At 42.6% G+C, this 19,689-nt stretch overlaps 1 protein-coding gene across 5 annotated transcripts in view; it reads right to left on the reverse strand.

Annotated features, from left to right (window-relative positions):
- The window catches only part of LOC123767368 (major facilitator superfamily domain-containing protein 12), a 42,914-nt gene that overhangs the window by 17,546 nt on the left and 5,679 nt on the right, over positions 1 to 19,689 (reverse strand). For 2 of the 5 annotated variants that reach the window (XM_045757019.2, XM_045757021.2), the window contains exons 2-3: positions 5,033 to 5,865; positions 3,115 to 3,220 (exon numbers count right to left, since the gene is read on the reverse strand). In XM_045757019.2, coding sequence (XP_045612975.2) covers positions 3,115 to 3,220; positions 5,033 to 5,191 — 265 coding nt within the window. In that variant the 5' untranslated portion in view covers positions 5,192 to 5,865. Of the gene's footprint in view, positions 1 to 3,114; positions 3,221 to 5,032; positions 5,866 to 13,744; positions 13,922 to 19,689 lie in introns of those variants that run through there. The other 3 variants (XM_045757020.2, XM_045757022.2, XM_069313006.1) reach the window with 3 other exon arrangements.

Below are 19,689 nucleotides of genomic sequence, written 5' to 3' on the forward strand. Positions count from 1 at the left end.
CCTTACATGATGAGAACTGATGATGGAATACACAGAACTCTGGTGAAGAAGCTAAGATACAATTAAGATTGAGAGTAAAGTAGAAAGATACAATGAGGCATGGATATGATGGAAAGATTGCAGTGCTACACAGGGACGAGACTGTTTCACAAAGATTATACAGCCATGCATCTCACACTGGGAGATCATTTGTTAGCAGATATACTGTTTACTATGTGGTACAATCGGTCTCGCATCGTGAATTATAGGGCTGGAGAAATGAGTTGGAACCCATCTTCCCAAAACATTTTTCCTCACTAAAGATCAAAACTGCCTCTGTTCATGGTCACTTGATTTTTTTTATTTATATATACAAGAGTTGTTACATTTCTTGTACAGCCACTAGTACGCGTAGTGTTTCGGGCAAATCCTATGTTCCCTGGAATACAACCCCCGCAAAGAATCGTTTTTACAACTAAGTACCCATTTTACTGACGAGTTAAACAGAGGCTGCAGTTAAGGATTTGCGCCCAGTAAATCCTTCCCGGCCAGGATACAAACCCACGACAAAGCGCTCTCGGAACGCCAGGCGAGCGTCTTACCACTACACCACGGAGACTAGCATAGAGATTGTGATACCATGAGAGGGTTTGTAAAGGCTATGAGCTCATATGCCATCCTGGGCAAGGCTTGGGGTTTTTCCCTAGTAAGTAACTCCCTCGTACCTAGTATGACCTTGCAGAGATGCCTGAAAACTCCCCATGATGCTTGTCCCAGAATGACAGCCGACCTGACTTATTCTCAGTCCAGTTATTTGGCACAGAAGAACTTATCTTAGGGTGCAACTGAATGTGATAGCTTAGAAAGGCAGACAAAAGTAATTAAATAAGTAGCAATTAACTAAAAAATATGCATTCAGGAGTTTTAAGAAAAATATGCATTCAACTACTCATAAATTGCATCATAGGCTTAGATATCAAGGGGGGCAAAGGATAACTACCATCAGGAAATAAATATCTTTTAACTTAGCATACCCAAAATTTGTATAAACAATTCTTTTGTGCTCATTTACTAATGCTCTCGCAAAACTTTTCAATTTCTATTTTTCAACTTTTGAATCATTGTGGCTAGTATGATCACCTTTACACCACTTAATAATTCCAGTTGCTGGGGATCAGGAAACCCCATACAGTACTTAACCCCAGTACTTAGGCTATCAAGGTCGTCCCCCTAGACCAGCGTTTCTCAACATTTTTTTTACTCTTGCAGCAATTTTTATGTCTTAATGAAACGCCGACATAAAAATGTAATTTATGTAATATATATTTATTTATCTCAAAACATATATTTTTGCAAGGCAAATGGGGGACCTTTGACAAGATGCTGGCTTCCTGTCCTTGTTCAGGCCACTAGGGTTAGTAGCCCTCAGGTAAAAAATCAGGTATTTATTAGTAACAAAAAAATCAACCATAGCTGTAAACACAAAAATTAAACACTGGCAATGTTGTAAAAGCATAAGATAAATCAAAGCCATATGAACAAATACAGCATGTGGGCCAAGTCAATGTTATTTTTGAAGGCAATTTAGATAACGAAACTGGCTTCTCTAATGCAAAACCTGTGCTTGTCTTTTGGTACACAAATACTCTATTGTACTTAATTCAGGGTCAAACTTTAGCTAAACACATTGATTCCATTTTCAACTGAAAGGAGACGATTTCTGTCTTTGCTCTCGATACTGGATAAACGAGAAAAAGCTTACTCACACATGTAAGGAGTTGAGAACTGCAGTGATATATTTATTGCTTTCCTATGAATGGTAGGATAATCATCTTTCACAGAAATTCATAGGGCAATGACTCTCATCTTGAGTATACGATCCGACTGCAGTTTACAGAGTTATTCCTCTTCTCATAAAGTCAAGTTCTCAGGATGTGCAGAAGATTCAGAGTATGGCTCCTTCATTCAATTAAACACTTGCGTTGAAAGGAAGAGAAAATGTGTTCAAGCTTGATCAATAGTTCTTCCATTTGGATTTCATTTTCATTTCATTGAAATTTGCTGATAGCCTTCTTCACAGAAACATTTCAAATCTTACTTTTGCAACGTGATTTTCCAATTCATTAAAATCTTCTTTTAGATTTTAGAAAGTCTTCTTTTAAATCCAACAAACTTGTCACTCGAAGTCGATAAATTTTCTTCAGGACCTTGCAGTGACTTGTTTAACTGATTCATATGATGAAAAATGTCTGCTAAGTAGATTAGCTTCTGCAGCCATTCTTTTGTCTTCAAAGCAGTTGGCAAAATGTGGCTTAATGTTTTCTTGAAAGCACTCCTGCAATTCATCTTCCAGTTCAAATACCCTATTTGGAAGCCTTCCTCTACTCGGCCACCGGATTTCTGTATGTAGCAATATATTCAAGTGCTTTGTCAAGGTTTTCACACAGCGTCTTAAACATTCTTTAACATTGACAGTTAAACATAAGATATTAAACATTGATAATTCTGGAGTGAACTGGTCTTTCTTTAATAAAGCTGACCATTACTGTAGCACCATCAAAAACTTCTTCAATTTATCTCCAAGAGATTTTTAAATCAGCACTGCTCTATGAAGAAAGCATTAACCTATTTACCACCATCTATTGTGAAAAGGGGGGAAGGGGGAACTACAGTATCATGGGAAAGCGCCAAGCTATTACGACTATATAGCACTGGGAAGGGGTCAGGATAAGGATTTGGGATGGGACGGGGGGAAGGAATGATGTCCAACCACTTGTGGACAGTCGTAGATTGAACGCCAATCTGCATTAATTAAGCGAGACCGTCGCTCTACCATCCAGCCCAAGTGGTTGGGCGGAATTCTAGTGTTCCAGGGAACTCCTGTTGAGAAACGCTGCCCTAAACCAACTACTGACTTCCCAAAAGTTTGAAATCCACAACAATAGCCTAACTTCCAGGTACCTATTTAATTGCTAGGCAAACAAGAGGCATCTGGCGAAAGGAAACACACCCACTCGTTTCTGTCCTAAATGGAGATTGAACTCAGGTCCCTTGAAGTCATAGACTACTGTGCTACAGGACCCTAACCTCACCAAACACAGCAATAGCATGTGATCAAAAGAAACTTCCACTCACCGAAAAGATGCCATGATTTTCTACGGCCATAACGCGTACAGAAGGGCAGGTCATCGGTACGGTCTGCTTCCCGACCAACAAAGGGTGTGGACAATCCATCAGCCACCTATTAAATATATGTAGAAGAATCTGTAAGCATTTCTTGCCAATATTACACATTGCTTTAGAAAATATATAATGGACACCAATATAATAATTTACCAAAAATTCTCCCTGCAAGTATAAGAAATATTGTCAGACCAAAAGTGGAAGTCTTTAATGAAAAAACTGGATAGTTTTTGGCAAGAAGTGCCTGAGAAACCAGGTTGTAGTGGATATGTGGGCCTGCGGGCCGCTCCAAGCAACAGCCTGTTGAACCAAGCTCTCACAAGTCAAGTCTGGGCCAGGCTTGGGGAGTAGAAAAATGCCCAGAACCTCATCCAGGTACAATGACACATAAGATAATGTACAGTAAGGAAATATTGTAGCCATACAACGGGATCCAACCCACATTACTGAGGAGCTCAGAGACGAGGTTTTGATCCGTTATATGGCTTTAATATTTTCTCATAGATAAATCACGTCCCTGTAATTTCATGGTGCATAATGCACAACACTCTACAACTGCTGTCAAAGACTATAGAAGAGAAGTTAATATGATTCAAATTTAGTTATCGCAATTTAACATACAACACTAAGTTGCATATAATACTTATGAATCCACACCTGCATAATGGAAATAATAAAAAAAATATTAGACACAATGTTATTGCAATACTATATTTATATGACTTTATTTGGTCATTAGATTTTAAATATCAAAGAAATTAATAATTGTATCAAAGATGCCAAGGTTTATTAATTCCTGAACTTACATTGAGAGATATAATTGCATTCAAAGTACACTACACTGCTTACATTGTATAAGAGAAGCGAAAAACTTGAAAACATAGTATGAAAATATATCAAACTAATTTAATCATGCTCTATTTTATTTTGTAAGTTTTTCATGTGGGTACTTTTTACGAAAGCTGAATAACAAACATAAGAAAAAGTCTACTGGAAGCAAACTAAAATTTTTAAATATTGTATCCCAATTTTCTACTCTAGTTCTTTCAGAAAATCCATGGCGTTATTTTGGAAGTATTTGACACGCACATTTAGTAATTAACTAAAGCACTTTCTTATCTTTATAGTCATTGATAATTGTGAAAATGGCATATCCTAATACTAAATAAAAATAAAATGTTTATTTAGGTAAGGTACATACATACAAGAAATTTTTACAAAGATTGGTTGACTTATAGGTAGAGCTAGTACATACAATGCCTAAAGCCACTATTACGCAAAGTGTTTCAGGCATACTGTATTTCCACACCCCCAATCCTTATCTTTACTGTTCCTATGTCTTAGTTTCTCACTTGCATAAGCTGTTCAGACAATTTGTTATTAGATTAAATAGGTTAAATGGGCAGAGGCAGCCGGGACACCAAGAGCTGAAGCTCGGGGAGCCGGTCGGCCGAGCGGACAGCCTGTTGGACTTGTGATCCTGTGATCCCAGGCGCCGGGCGAGAAACAATGGGCAGAGTTTCTTTCACCCTATGCCCCTGTTACCTAGCAGTAAAATAGGTACCTGGGTGTTAGTCAGCTGTCACGGGCTGCTTCCTGGGGGTGGAAGCCTGGTCGAGGACCGGGCCGCAGGGACACTAAAGCCCCGAAATCATCTCAAGATAACCTCCCTTGTAAGCCACACATAGGTAATAATACACTGTATACACACAATATACTTACACATACACTAACTATAGGAACCATCCCCCCCCCCACCATCATTCCTCTGTTGCCATACACACAAAGAAAAACAACAAGTTGATGAAACACTCCCAAGGCGTTATACAAACCAAAATATTTACCTAAGCCTCTTTCCACATTGACTAACCTGCCCAATGAGGAGAACAACACCAGCCAGGGAGTTGTCGAAGAGGAGCACGTGGTGGAAGTAGATGAGGAGGTAGGTGAACCACATGGCAGAACAGAGGTCGTTCAGGACGTGTCCCACTCCGTACCCAAACTTGACACGCACACTCAGGCCAGCCATCGTCGCCTGCTCTTACTCCACACACCACGATGCCAATTGGAAATTTACGTTTATATATTTATCAAGGCAAAGGGGGGGGAACCTTCAACAAGCCGCCGGCTTCCTGTCCTCGTCGAGGCCACTTGTCTTAGTGGCTCTCAGGTAAACTCGGGTAATATTATGTATTTCAGTTTTTGTACGATCATTGGGGATGCTGACTCATTTCTATTATATTTAAATTTTTATAGGATTTTATACTATGTAGACTAATTTTTTGTAATTTCGTATAAGGAATATTGTGAGTATTTAATGAATATCAAGGATCAGCTTGAATATGATTCAGTGCTACATGAAATGAAGGGATCAAAATAAAAAACGTATCCATGGCGGAGCAAATCTCAGGAGCGAGGCAGAAAAACTAATATTATCACACTGGCCGTATACATTAGTCTCCTACAACTCCATAACCTTCAAATGTGTTTAGCAAATCTGACGTTAGAGGCTGTCGTTAAGCCTTTACGGTACATAAATCAACAGGGGTATTGTACTTCTCTTTCCCAAAAATATTGGATTTACTTAAACGTGGATAAAAGGTTCATTTTTTTTGTTTAAGTGAGCTATAACTTGAGTATGGAGGACAGGAAGGTTCGGATGAGTCTAGCTATTTAGCTGTATGATGTCTTCTTTTTGGTTATCTGAAAAAAAGCAAGAACACATCGTAGTTATAAATCATTCAACATAACATCAATAATTACTATTACATAATAAATCCTGTTATGTTATACTTGTTATATATGATAACGTTTGTCAGTAAACCCCTTTGCCTTCTTGGTATCTTAATTTAACCCCTTTAAGCCAACTTGAAAATACTCCGGAATATTGAGCAACGTTTCATTAATACAATTGTAGCACTGACGAGATAATTAACCCAACACGCAGACATATGAGCACGTCCTCCTAAGGTCCCCCAACGTCAAGAAACTGCCGTCCTAAAGTGCCCTTTATCCTAACTCTACCAGAGGACCCAAAACAGAAAACGGGACAGTGTGTCTATTTGTCGAGTCGCGTCCATTTTTTAGTACGACGATTTTTGCCCTTAGGTAAAAGTATACGTCAAAGTGCGAAGTTATATTGGGAGGACGAGTTTTCACGACGTGAAAGGAACGATGTTTTAGTCCGTTCTGGACCCTTATCATGTTTCAGTCCGTTCTGGATCCTTATGTTTCAGTCCGTTCTGGATCCTTATCACGTTTCAGTCCGTTCTGGATCCTTATCACGTTTCAGTCCGTTCTGGACCCCTCATCGCGTCCAACATCGTATGATGTACTTTGCATACATCAGATCTTTAGTAGATTATGCTGCACCTCTGCTTGCTTTGATGCCTGAAAGAAAGCTTGGAGGGCTTGAAAAATTGCAAAACGAAGCCTTGAGGATAATCCTTGGGTGCCCTCGTACCACAAAGATACTTAATATGAGAAAGGAACTTAATATTCTGAGCGTTGTTGATCGTGTTACTGAAATTAACTGTCAAATTGGTATAAAAATGCTTAGGCTAACTCATCCTAATCCTTGCACAGAAGCCCTCCAGAATTTCTTTATTGAAGATCAGCATTGTTCCAAATGGATAACAAAAACTGGAACCCAACTCAGAATGTATCAGGTTCATGATTTGTACCAAGAGAAACAACAGCGGCACTTTCCTGCACCGTGGGAGGTTACACCCTTTCCAGTTTTAATCCCTCCCTTTCCACCCAAGAAGCAAATTAGAGATCAGCCCAAGCTTCGTCTTGAGGCAAAGCTCAACGCCTTAAGCCATATTGATGCTCTGTCCACAGAGCATTCTCTCTCTCAAATTATATACACTGATGGTTCCCTACACCGCACCACGGGTGCAGCTGGAAGTGCAGTTGTCCTGACAATGGGCGATGGCCTATACTTTGAGTGGGGAGTCCGTATAAACAACTGGGCCTCTACCCTTCAGACTGAACTATTTGCCTTGATCCTTGCACTGAAATGTGTACAAGTCTCAAAACTTGATACATTAATTGTAAGTGACTCCTTATCATCCTTAAATGCTCTCAACTCTTTAAGACATAACTGTAACATGCTCGTGTCCGAAGCTAGACACAAATACAACAAAATTACTAAGGATGGTAACAGAGTCCATTTCATGTGGTCTCCATCTCATGTTGGCCTCCGAATGCATGATAGAGCTGATAAGTTAGCCAAAGAATCTGCCTTTAAAGGAGCCGTTGAGTGTAACCTTGGATTGTCAATGAGCAATCTGAGAGCAGCTGTACACCGAGAACTTCAACAAGATCTTGTAGATCTGAGGCAAAGTGAAATTGACACCAGTAATTCCATCTATCATCATACTATCATGCAAGAGGAGCCACACATCTATGGATCATCCAATAAAATCAGCAGACTTCTAGATGTTACTACTGCTCGGCTTAGACTCGGTTACAAGTATCTCTGGGAATTCTCATTATCTGCTGATGTAGACCTGACCAAATGTAAACTGTGTCAACAAAATTATTCGCACACCCTCCGTCACTATGTGATGGAGTGCGAAAAGATACGTGAATTTAGAGACAATTCTATAACCAATGTTCCAGCGATGTGTCAATATTTCATTCAAAATGATCTGCTACCAGAAATTTTAGCCAAATATCCCCAGTTTGCTAACTGTAGGTAGTAACTAAGTGATTGTAACCTATCCACCGCTGCCCACTGGATGGGGGGCGGTGTGCAGGACAAACATATAAATTTTGACACTAGCTCTCCACATATGTCAGTTGCTTAATTTAGAACCTGTACTTGAGGTCGATCTCGAACCCATTGTTGATGTGATGACTTATATTGAATTTTGTAACTAGCTCATCAAGATTGTAACTTGCTTAGCTAAATGAATTGTGGGGTTCAGTCCCTGAGCCCATTATGTGCCTCTGTAACCCTTTCCACTACCGCCCACAAGATGGGTATGGGGTGCATAATAAATGAACTAAACTAACTGTCGTGTCATTCCACATGCGTGAATTGGATTATTTGTTTTAATCCCGTTATTGTGACATTCTCCGCACTTTATGAGGTGGTAATCGAACCACCACCACTGGTACTTTATCCCTGCTGGTCTCCTTATGGCTGTGGCACTATAGGTGAGGTGTTGAGGCTACTTACCCCAGAATCTGTTGCTGATATACAACTCATTTTAATATCTGACAATTATAAAATTCTGTGCAATGTTTCTAATTTTTTGTGTGTGTGTGTATTTTAAGCTGCAAGTTTGGCATTATATAATTAGCTTTATCGGGTGACAGGAAGCCTGCATGTATATATATACTTTAGGCTTATAGCGAGGTCTCTTAAGGTCGAACTTTTGACCCTCCCCAGAATGCAACTCCGGAAATAGTTGTCTAACTCCCGGGTACCTATTAACTGCTGGGTGAAGTGGCATGAGATGAAAGGAAAGATGCCTAACCACTTCTCTTAATTGAGACTAAACATTGAGCAGTCAAGCATGAGACAGTGAACCTCGACACGCAGTAGGGTGCCCCCCCCCCCACACACACACACAAATTCAAGGACATTGTGACTGAACTTGCAGCTACGACCATGCAATATCTCCATAGCAACAACAATTATGATTGATGAAATGTATCTACTGGAATATATAGACATATATGGATGGATGGATAGTAGTCGATGGATAGTGGTTGAGTGAATATCCATGTAGTGTTGACCAAGCCACACACTAGAAGGTGAAGTGACGACGACGTTTCGGTCCGTCCTGGACCATTCTCAAGTCGATTCCATCCACTACATGGATATACACTATCCATGTAGTGGTGGATAGTACTGAGGGTGTGTGACGGGTAGAGGGGCGGCGCCACTCCTCCCGGTACAAATCAAGGACAGACCTACGCATCTCCACAGCTACAAAGGTCATGTTGCCGTGTCTTCCCTAATTAGGTGTACATTAACAGTTACATAGATCATGTCGACTAGTCTCCCCCCCCCCCCCCAGTTAGGTCTATGTTAGTCAAATGAAAACTTGATTTATAAATGGTTGTACATTTTTTTCTGCTCCCGCTTTCATCATACTGGGAAAACTAGAGTCTTCCCTTGTGATCCCGTGCGGGGGATTACCTCATGCACCAGCCAGTCCTCACGAGCCTTCCCAACGTCGTTAAAACGATGTACTAAACCCCGAACCTAGCCTAACCGACGACCCACGAATAGAAAACGGAGCATCACGTCAGTTTAGCCAGCCGCTATGATTTTTAGTACGTCAGTTTTCGGCCGTAGGGAGACTTATACGTCAAAAAATGTGACGTATTATTGGACTGGTTGCAGCTACATTTTGTTCTCTCACTTAGTATGACTTATTTGTTTACGGAATCGACTAATTGGTTCAAAATGCGACGTATTTGTCAATATTAAAGCGGCATAATATCGACGTTTTGTATACAGCTTCCTCGATAGGCTAGTAGGTGGGTTGCTTGAGTCACTGCGTTTCTGGTTAGGCAAAACAGAGACATTTTCAGTGGCAAATATAGAAAACACCATTAATAAACATATCATATATATATATATATATATATATATATATATATATATATATATATATATATATATATATATATATATATATATAACCAATAAATATCGTACCAAAATAGGAACCAACAAATCGTTTACAATATTGGCGGGAAGAGAATACGACCATAGGTTGGATGGTGACGAGGTTAGCCAGCATCGCCAGTATCACAGTACTATCCACCTCCTAGTGTTTCATGAACCGTTAAACTATCTCTACCTGCATCTCCTTTCTCCCCATAAGCCTACTTCCTGCTCCGCACAAGTTTACGGGCTCACCATAGCCCGTGCTACTTGGAACTTCATGTTCTGAGTAGCTGAATCTAAAACGATAACATTCCGCACAAGCACGAAATCAATCTATGGGTTAAAAGTGCCCATTAGCGCTTATAATGTACAAGTAATTTTTAAATTGTTTTCATTTGATTTGTTACTTGTTATTGTGTGTACATTGTAGCTGCAATCGTCGTATAAAGCACAGTAGACTACGTTTCAGCTCACAACCGAGGCACCCGCGTTCAATCAATACGTAGAAACAGTTGGGTACGTTTCCTTTCACCTGATGCCTCGGTCCACCTAGCAGTTCTTAAAATAGGTACCGGGGAGTTAGGCAATTGTTGCCGTGTTGCTTCCTGGGGGAAGGTCAGTAGTTGGCCTATAGGTCAATAGGCCTACGTGCATGACTTCCTGTCTTCGAAAAGGAAAATTACAACTAGAACCAGTTTAGAATGAGGTAAACCAAGTCTGGCTATTGGCAGCCATCATTACAATGAAAACTGTTACGTCAAGTGGCTGATAATGGTAATCAATGTACCCCGGGTGCATTCATCACTCGTGTATCTGACTGAAGAGTTTATTCACCCCTAGATGCAAAATGCTCTCAGTGTTATTTGCCTGTTCGGACCCCTCAAATGCTGATTGTCATTATCTTAGTTACTTCCTTGTCATCCATCGCCTTTCAGCTCAGGTACCTCGACCTTGTGCACAGTGGTGGACGAATACATAATACCACTCACCACACCCAGGTACAGTTTCCCTTCTCCTTCGCTTGATACCAACCACGCCCATGTATACTTCCTCGTTCCCGCAACCACCCCAATACCACTCACCACATCCATGTATATTCCCCCCCTCTGCTACTCACTCACCACTCATGTATAGTTTCTCCCTCACTACCACTCACTACAGGGCGAGGTGCAGGGTGGTAAACTCACTACCACTCACTACAGGGTGAGGCACAGGGAGGTAAACTCACTACCACTCACTGCAGGGCGAGGTATAGGGAGGTAAACTCACTACCACTCACTACAGGGTGAGGCACAGGGAGGTAAACTCACTACCACTCACTACAGGGTGAGGCACAGGGAGGTAAACTCAATACCACTCACTACAGGGTGAGGTACAGGGAGGTAAACTCACTACCACTCACTACAGGGTGAGGTACAGGGAGGTAAACTCACTACCACTCACTACAGGGTGAGGTACAGGGAGGTAAACTCACTACAGGGTGAGGTACAGGGAGGTAAACTCACTACCACTCACTACAGGGCGAGGTGCAGGGTGGTAAACTCACTACAGGGCGAGGTGCAGGGAGGTAAACTCACTACCACTCACTACAGGGCGAGGTGCAGGGAGGTAAACTCACTACCACTCACTACAGGGCGAGGTACAGGGAGGTAAACTCACTACCACTCACTACAGGGCGAGGTGCAGGGTGGTAAACTCACTATAGGGCGAGGCACAGGGAGGTAAACTCATTAACACTCACTACAGGGCGAGGTGCAGGGTGGTAAACTCACTACAGGGCGAGGTGCAGGGAGGTAAACTCACTAACACTCACTACAGGGCGAGGTGCAGGGTGGTAAACTCACTACAGGGCGAGGTGCAGGGAGGTAAACTCACTAACACTCACTACAGGGCGAGGTGCAGGGTGGTAAACTCACTACAGGGCGAGGTGCAGGGAGGTAAACTCACTAACACTCACTACAGGGCGAGGTGCAGGGTGGTAAACTCACTACCACCGTCAATATGTGTGACGTTGGTAAAGATAAGAACATAGTTTAGAATCCCAAATTAGAACTCGTTCAAGCAAATCTACACAACATTTGTTAGACCAATGCTGGAATATCCAGCACCGGCATGGAATCCTCTCTTTGTGAAACATGAAACTAAAATTTAAAAAGTATAGAGGTTAACTAGAAGATTGGCAGCAGAATAGGCTATCATAGGCTAATGGAACTAAATCTCACAGCCCTAGAGGATAGAATAAACACAGGATATGATCACAACATACACGATACTGAGGGGGGAATAGACAAAGTGGCCAAGGGCAGCCTCTTCAAATTGAAGTGGGAGATGGAAAGACAAATGAGTCGAAGAAATGTAAGGAAACGCGCATACCTTGTACACAACAAATTGAATGCACTCAAAGTAGAATTTGTGGAAGCCACCCTTTCCCCCCTTTCCATCCACCACTTAAAGGCGAGATTCGGCAAAGAATTCAGTGTCATAACAGTTCAAACAATAACACAACAGGTATACGACAAGGCAAGTAGGCGGGGCATAAAGAGCCAGACCTCACTCCCCCCACTGACAGGTAAGCACCACTCCCCATTACATATATATTCCCTCCACCAACCAAGTTTGCTACCACTTACGGGTTATTCATGCCCGTTCCACCTCTTGGGTGGCTTAATCTTCATCAATCAATCAATCAAGGTTGCAGTGGGCGCCATTTTTCGAGACCCACCGACTATACATACTGTTTACCGTATAACGCCGGTCGCTTTCAACCAACGGAGCCCACTAGGCTGCTACTCCATAATCACATTTACTTTCTCTTAATTATTAATCACTTACTCTGGGACGACTAAACAAAATTCCCGCCTCGACAAAAAGCAGTACAACTGGTATAATGTTTATTAGTATACGATATACTTAGATGTAGGAATGTGGCTATATGGCGCCCGTGGGTTTCCTGATGCTGGGGACGGAGTCGAAGCCTCGGGCGAGGGCGGGATGGGACGGATCTTTCAGGGTCGTCCAGGGTGAGAGAGCGGGGGCAGGATGGGTCCTTCAAGGGTCGTCCAGGATCAGAGGGCGGGTCGGGACGGGTCGTCCAGGGTGACAGACAGACGGCACAGGGAAGGGCAGAGGTGTCATCCCGGCGGAAGTCCTCAGGAACGACACAGAGCTGCAAGCCGATGGGTCCGCATTGCCATGACGATTTGTGACTATAGCGCCAACTAGTGTATGTGTGTGTGTGTGTATATATATAATTCTTTACATAGACTGTTAGAGACCGGGCCGCGGGGACGTTGATCCTGGGAATCACCACAAGGTAGGCGCGGTTACAGAGTACGTCTAAAAAAGCGGGGGTGTGCTCGCTGCACGCCCCTCTCATGTGGTGTGTGACTGGCTACAGATTACAGTCACCACACATACACACAACAATTACTGTAATCTCTAGTGAGAAGCTACACCACATACCACAACCACATTTCCCGACTAACAACGAACTTAATGACTCGTTAACTCCATAGTAATTGTATAATTTCAAGACACTGACATATAGTTTGAGATATAGATATAATAAGAGTCCAGTAGGCTCAGGAACTTGTACACCAGATGAGAGGCGAGACTAAAGAGCCATAGCTCAACCCCCCAGAAGCACAATTAGATAAGTCTATACACACACACACTGCCTGCATGACCTTGCCTGGCTAGGGGTTAAGGAACGCCCTCTTCCGGATAGGTTATTAACATCACACAACATACATAACATACATAACAACATAACATACATAACAACATAACATCATAACAACCACATAACTAAAACTTCACCTAGTTTACTTGAATACGGACCCTGTAACCATCTTATGTTACGTGTATAATATGCCTATCATTTACAAGCATAAAACCTATAAGTCAATGATATATAAACAAAAAATACATTATAATGAGTGCACACACATGCCAGAGTATAGAGCTCGCTCCGTGACGGTGGTAAATCCAGTTGGAAAGATAGTTAGCGGGTTATATAGAAATGGATTGTGGTTTATCAGAGAATGTGATGGTCAGTAGGCTATCTGAGAGCAGCAGCAGACCAGACACACGCGTCCGCCACCCTCCACAGCACTACACACACTGGCCCAGGCAGATCCTTCGTACTCCTTCCAGCTAAACATTGCCACAAGGGTGCGAAAAATACCCACCTTTCCCACCGTTTTCTATAATATACTTACAACTACATCAGTCTTCAACCAATACCGTATAGGGGTGTTATATGAAGATAAATTATTTATTGAATTTAAGGTAGTGAAGGAGGAAGAGTTTGGTATTGCAATGATATGGGTCTGCTTGGCGTCCAGCTGGTCCAAATCAGAGATGAATGGATATTTTGTATGTACATATACGTGTGTGTGTGTGTGTGTGTACTCACCTAGTTGTGCTTGCGGAGGCTGAGCTTTGGCTCTTTGGTCACCATTTGTATGTGTGTGTGTGTGTACTCACCTAGTTGTGCTTGCGGAGGCTGAGCTTTGGCTATTTGGTCACCATTTGTGTGTGTGTGTGTGTCTAACTACTTTTAATGTACAGCCAGTTCCCTCCTCACTTTCCAGACGCGTAGTATGGTGCATCTTTCGTGACTTCGCGCCAGAAAGAACACTTCGAGGGCATTTAGATCTAAACAAAAAAACAAGGTGTTCAAGTTAAAATATTAAACAAAATTTGTTAGGTGGTATTGAAACCCCATATTAACTTCTACAAACAGTAAAACGTTTGCAAAATATTGGGAGGTTTCGTGTGTGGGTCCTGTACAGAATGGGGTCCCCTATTGTGTGTGGGTCTTCTAGGGTCAAGGGTCCCCTACAGTTGCCACTGTTTGATTTTACTCCCCTACCGTGTCTTTCAAACAACTCGAAAGGCACTATATATAACGCCTCGAGGACCACAATTTGCTTCCTACAAGATCAATAAAATAAACTATTTTTTGTTCAGTTCGTCCTCAACAGACAGAAAATGGTGTACTAAATTTCTTGAACCTAACCTAACCTGACATAGAAAATGGGAAATTTGGCGAGCCGCTATGATTTATAGCGATTCTCACCATAGCCCGTGCTACTTACCCCGCTCCTGTGCCAGGTACGTTACGGGCTCACCATAGCCCGTGCTACTTACCCCGCTCCTGTGCCAGGTACGTTACGGGCTCACCATAGCCCGTGCTACTTACCCCGCTCCTGTGCCAGGTACGTTACGGGCTCACCATAGCCCGTGCTACTTACCCCGCTCCTGTGCCAGGTACGTTACGGGCTCACCCTAGCCCGTGCTACTTACCCCGCTCCTGTGCCAGGTACGTTACGGGCTCACCCTAGCCCGTGCTATTTGTCCCGCTCCTGTGCCAGGTAAATTACGGGCTCACCATAGCCCGTGCTACTTGCCCCGCTCCTGTGCCAGGTAAGTTACGGGCTCACCATAGCCCGTGCTACTTGGAACTTGTTCCGAGTAGCTGAATCTATAACAACCCTTACGTTACCTTGCTTAGCTAAACGAATTTTGGGGCTCAGTTCCTTGAATCTATTACGTTTTTTTTTCCATTATGTAAGCTCTTTCTGCTGCCTCTCACATCTCAGTGGACACAATAGCGTTGCTGCGACGTAAAATCAACCCTAATTCAACGTTGAACTGTCGTTGCTCTTGGATACTGCGTCCACTAACATGGATCTAGAATGCATAAATGAATTTGAACTAAAAACTGGAGAGGCAACACTCGCTTTATGACGACCACCTACTTAAAACAGATACCGTGAGGGGTTGACCCCACTCACACAGCTCATCACCGCCTAAGTAAAGAGAGCCCTTGTCGCAACTCGTTTTAAAAAGATTACAAAATAATGTGAAGCGCGGAGATAGAGTGACAAGCCTCGCGTCCCGCCCGTCTGAGGCTACCAAGGGGGCCAGATTCACGAAGCAGTTACGTAAGAACTTGCGAACGTGAACATCTTTCCTCAATCTTTGACGGCTTTGTTTACATTTAATAAACAGTTTACAAGCATGATAACTTGCCAAGCTACTGTTGTTATTGTTATAAACAGCCTCCTGGTGCTTCGGAGCTCATTAACTGTTTAATAATTGTAAACAAAGCGTCAAAGATTGGGGAAAGATGTACAGGTTCGTAAGTGCTTGCGTAACTGCTTCGTGAATCTGGCCCCTTGTCTCTTGGACCTCGCGACCCCAACTACAAAAGCCTAGTCCAGAATTTATTTAGTAAAGAAAACTGCTCAAGAGGGAAGATTTAAACACAGTTGACCTGGTGACCCCCGACGTGACATACACGGCATGTCAGGGGGGAGGAGGAGGGGTCATGAGGTCAGTAACTTGTCTTGATCTGAGAGGACAAACGGTGCTCAGAGATCAAAATATTCGCCAAAATGGTTCGTTGTCAAGTCTCGCTGCTCGAACGGTTGTTCACTTTTAATATATTTTTTTTCTGGCGGCATTACGACGAAATCATTAATGTTGTATAAACGAATGTATAATTGACCTTGAGGGGATGGATTTACAGTCACGACACAGAAATCACAATTGCGTGATGCATCAAATGAACAAATAGACAAGGGACGTGACGAGGATTCGAACCTGCGTCCGAAAGCATCCCAGACGCTGCCTCAGTCGATTAAGGCAGCGTCTGGGATGCTCTCGGACGCAGGTTCGAATCCTCGTCACGGCCCTTGTGGATTTGTTCATTTACAGTCACGATTTCTCCCACAAGACGAGTCAAACCCTGAGGTACAAAGGCTGAGTTCCATCAGGTCAACAGAGCTTATCGAGTCCAGTTACAGCCCCGCTCCTGTGCCAGGTAAGTCCACAATGGGCTCACCATAGCCCGTGCTACTTGGAACGTTTTGTTCCCAGTAGCTGAATCTTAAACAACAACAACAGGGCTTATCCCTAGAGGCTGGAATATTCTTGATTTATATACATACAGAAATACAATAGCATGATGCAACACGCTATTGTATTTGAAGTAAGGGCGAAGAGGTAGAACAGCTTGTTAACAGAGCCCGGGTGCATGGGGAGAATTGTCTAAAACCCCGGTTTGTGTCTCGGAGAGGCTGCAGGATCCGTGTGAGGGCAGTAGCACGCCCTGTTGCAATTATTTTGACCATGTCGTACCGCAATCGACTAAGGCGCATCTGGGATTATCCCGGACGTAAGTTCGAACCCTCATCAGGGCCCCTATTAGCTCCCCAATCCCAGCCCGTGGTCAGCTAATGCAGTGTTTCATCCCCTATACTTCCTGTCGTATACCATTTTGAAAATATGCCGTCAACCCGTCCTAAGCGGCTGTCAAAATAACATATTTTACGGACTGGAATACAATAAACACTAGTAAACAAAGCAATACAAAAGTGCACTTATACAGTAGTTAATTGGGCAAATTAAGCGACTATAGGGGAGGGGGGGGAGGTAGAAATAGCCTAAGCTATACTCTAGCCTTTTGAGATGTATTTAATTGAGTAGAAATAGCCTAAGCTATCCTCTAGCCTTTTGAGGTGTATTTTTATTGAGTAGGAATAGCCTAAGCTATCCTCTATCCCTTTGAGATATATTTTATTGTCTCAATAAACGTACTTGTACGTGAAGGGAACTATGGCAGTCACCAGAAGATTACCACAGGTCAGTTTAGCCGGAAAGTACAGGTATTTTCCCGCTCGTTAACAGAGGACTCAGGTACGATGACGACGACTCCTCATGTCCGCATTATCACTTTAGATAACATGCTAAGCTTGTTATTTCAAGTGTTTGTGCCATTGTGTGTGTGTGTGTGTGTGTGTGTGTGTGTGTGTGTGTGTGTGTGTGTGTGTGTGTGTGTGTGTGTGTGTGTACTCACCTAGTTGTGTTTGCAGGGGTTGAGCTCTGGCTCTTCGGTCCAGCTGTCCACTCTTAATCAATCAACTTTTTTTTTACGTGCTGCTTCCTGGGCATGTGTGTGTGTGTGTATTTACTATTTATTTTTAATACTGTTTATATCTGCAGAATCGAGTTTATTAGATCTTGGACCCCGCCTTTCTAGCCAATTTATTTTTCCTCTGTCTACTTCATATATTTCTCTATGAAAACACAAACACACACACACACATCCTCAGAAAGCAGCACGTAAAAAAAAAAAGTTGATTAACAGTGGAGAGGTGGGCCCAAAGAGCCAGAGCTCAACCCCCACGAGCACAACTAGGTGAGTACACACACACACTATATATATATATATATATATATATATATATATATATATATATATATATATATATATATATATATATATATATATATATATATAATGTGTGTGCGGAAAATCCACAGAGAAATGGGAAAGGGAGATGAACGTCTGGGCGGATCAAAGCTGTTGTCAACACCAGACTGAGAGAACCAGAGAGGGAAGGTGGAGGCCAACAACTTGGACCTGACCATCCATCCCCAGGGAAAAATGTACCCAAAAACAGGTATAGATTAGCTTATAACAGTCAGCAGGAACAACCGGTAAGAGAATATATATGAAAAAAAAAGGATAAAAAATATACATACAACAGGCTACTGTTTTTCAGGCACAAGGGTTTGATGAAGTTGACTCAGCTTCTACCATTTCCTCTACGGTGACATCACCGTCATTAACATAAACAAACATCCGTCACCCCATTGTCACACCAACTTAAAATTGCTGAGTCCAAATCGCCTAGTCAAATATTTTTTTTGTATACAGTATATATCTTTTATGTTCTTATTGTCTCTCTCATCTACTTCTTGCGACCAGCCACACACACACACACACACACACACACACACACACACACACACACACACACACACACACACACACACACACACACACACACACATTCTCCTGTGCCAACAAAATCCGGACAAGCTACCATTTTTATTCTAACCAAATGCCTCTGTGCCTTTTCGACAAAGTGGACACAAAGGTGTATAATATATAAAGTGTTTCATGATGGTGTATGAAGCAGTGTGAAGCCTCTCTGATCTTCATGTCCATTAATTTATTTATTTATATACAAGAAAGTACAATGGGTTTATGAGAGTACATAACATTGATGTTTTTACATTCTTGTAAAGCCACTAGTACGCCTAGCGTCTCGGGCACTCAAGGTTCAACACTGGAACATCGGGGTTCAATGTAAACTGAGCTAAGATGGCCAAAGCAGTGAGTAGACTCATGTTTATTTTTAACAAACGCTGCAACTAGCTCATCAATGTTGCAACTTGTTTAGCTAATCGAATACTAGGGTTCAATTCCTGAACCCATTGTATGTCTCTAACTTTTTCATTACCACCCACAGGATGGGTATGGGGTTTACTACCACTCACAGAATGGGTATGGGGTCCACTACCACTCACAGGATGGGTATGGGGGTCCACTACCACTCACAGGATGGGTATGGGGGTCCACTACCACTCACAGGATGGGTATGGGGTTTACTACCACTCACAGGATGGGTATGGGGGTCCACTACCACTCACAGGATGGGTATGGGGTCCACTACCACTCACAGGATGGGTATGGGGGTCCACTACCACTCACAGGATGGGTATGGGGGTCCACTACCACTCACAGGATGGGTATGGGGTCCACTACCACTCACAGGATGGGTATGGGGTCCACTACCACTCACGGTAGAGTGGGAGAGGACGCTCTTAAATTTAACATTTACCAAGAAACACATCCTGGTCACTCTCTTCCAAGTATCACAACGTTGGCATTCGCTAACGCCACATATACCAGCAACTCTGTAAAATACAATGAGCTATAGCTAATATTAACAAAATAGCTTCTGTCTGATTCAAGTCCTGTGTCTACAGATCCATAACATTACACTTGTTCAATCATCACTGTTCGCGTGTGA

Source organism: Procambarus clarkii, chromosome 74 (genome assembly GCF_040958095.1).
Source record: "Procambarus clarkii isolate CNS0578487 chromosome 74, FALCON_Pclarkii_2.0, whole genome shotgun sequence".
Taxonomy (NCBI): Eukaryota; Metazoa; Arthropoda; class Malacostraca; order Decapoda; family Cambaridae; genus Procambarus; species Procambarus clarkii.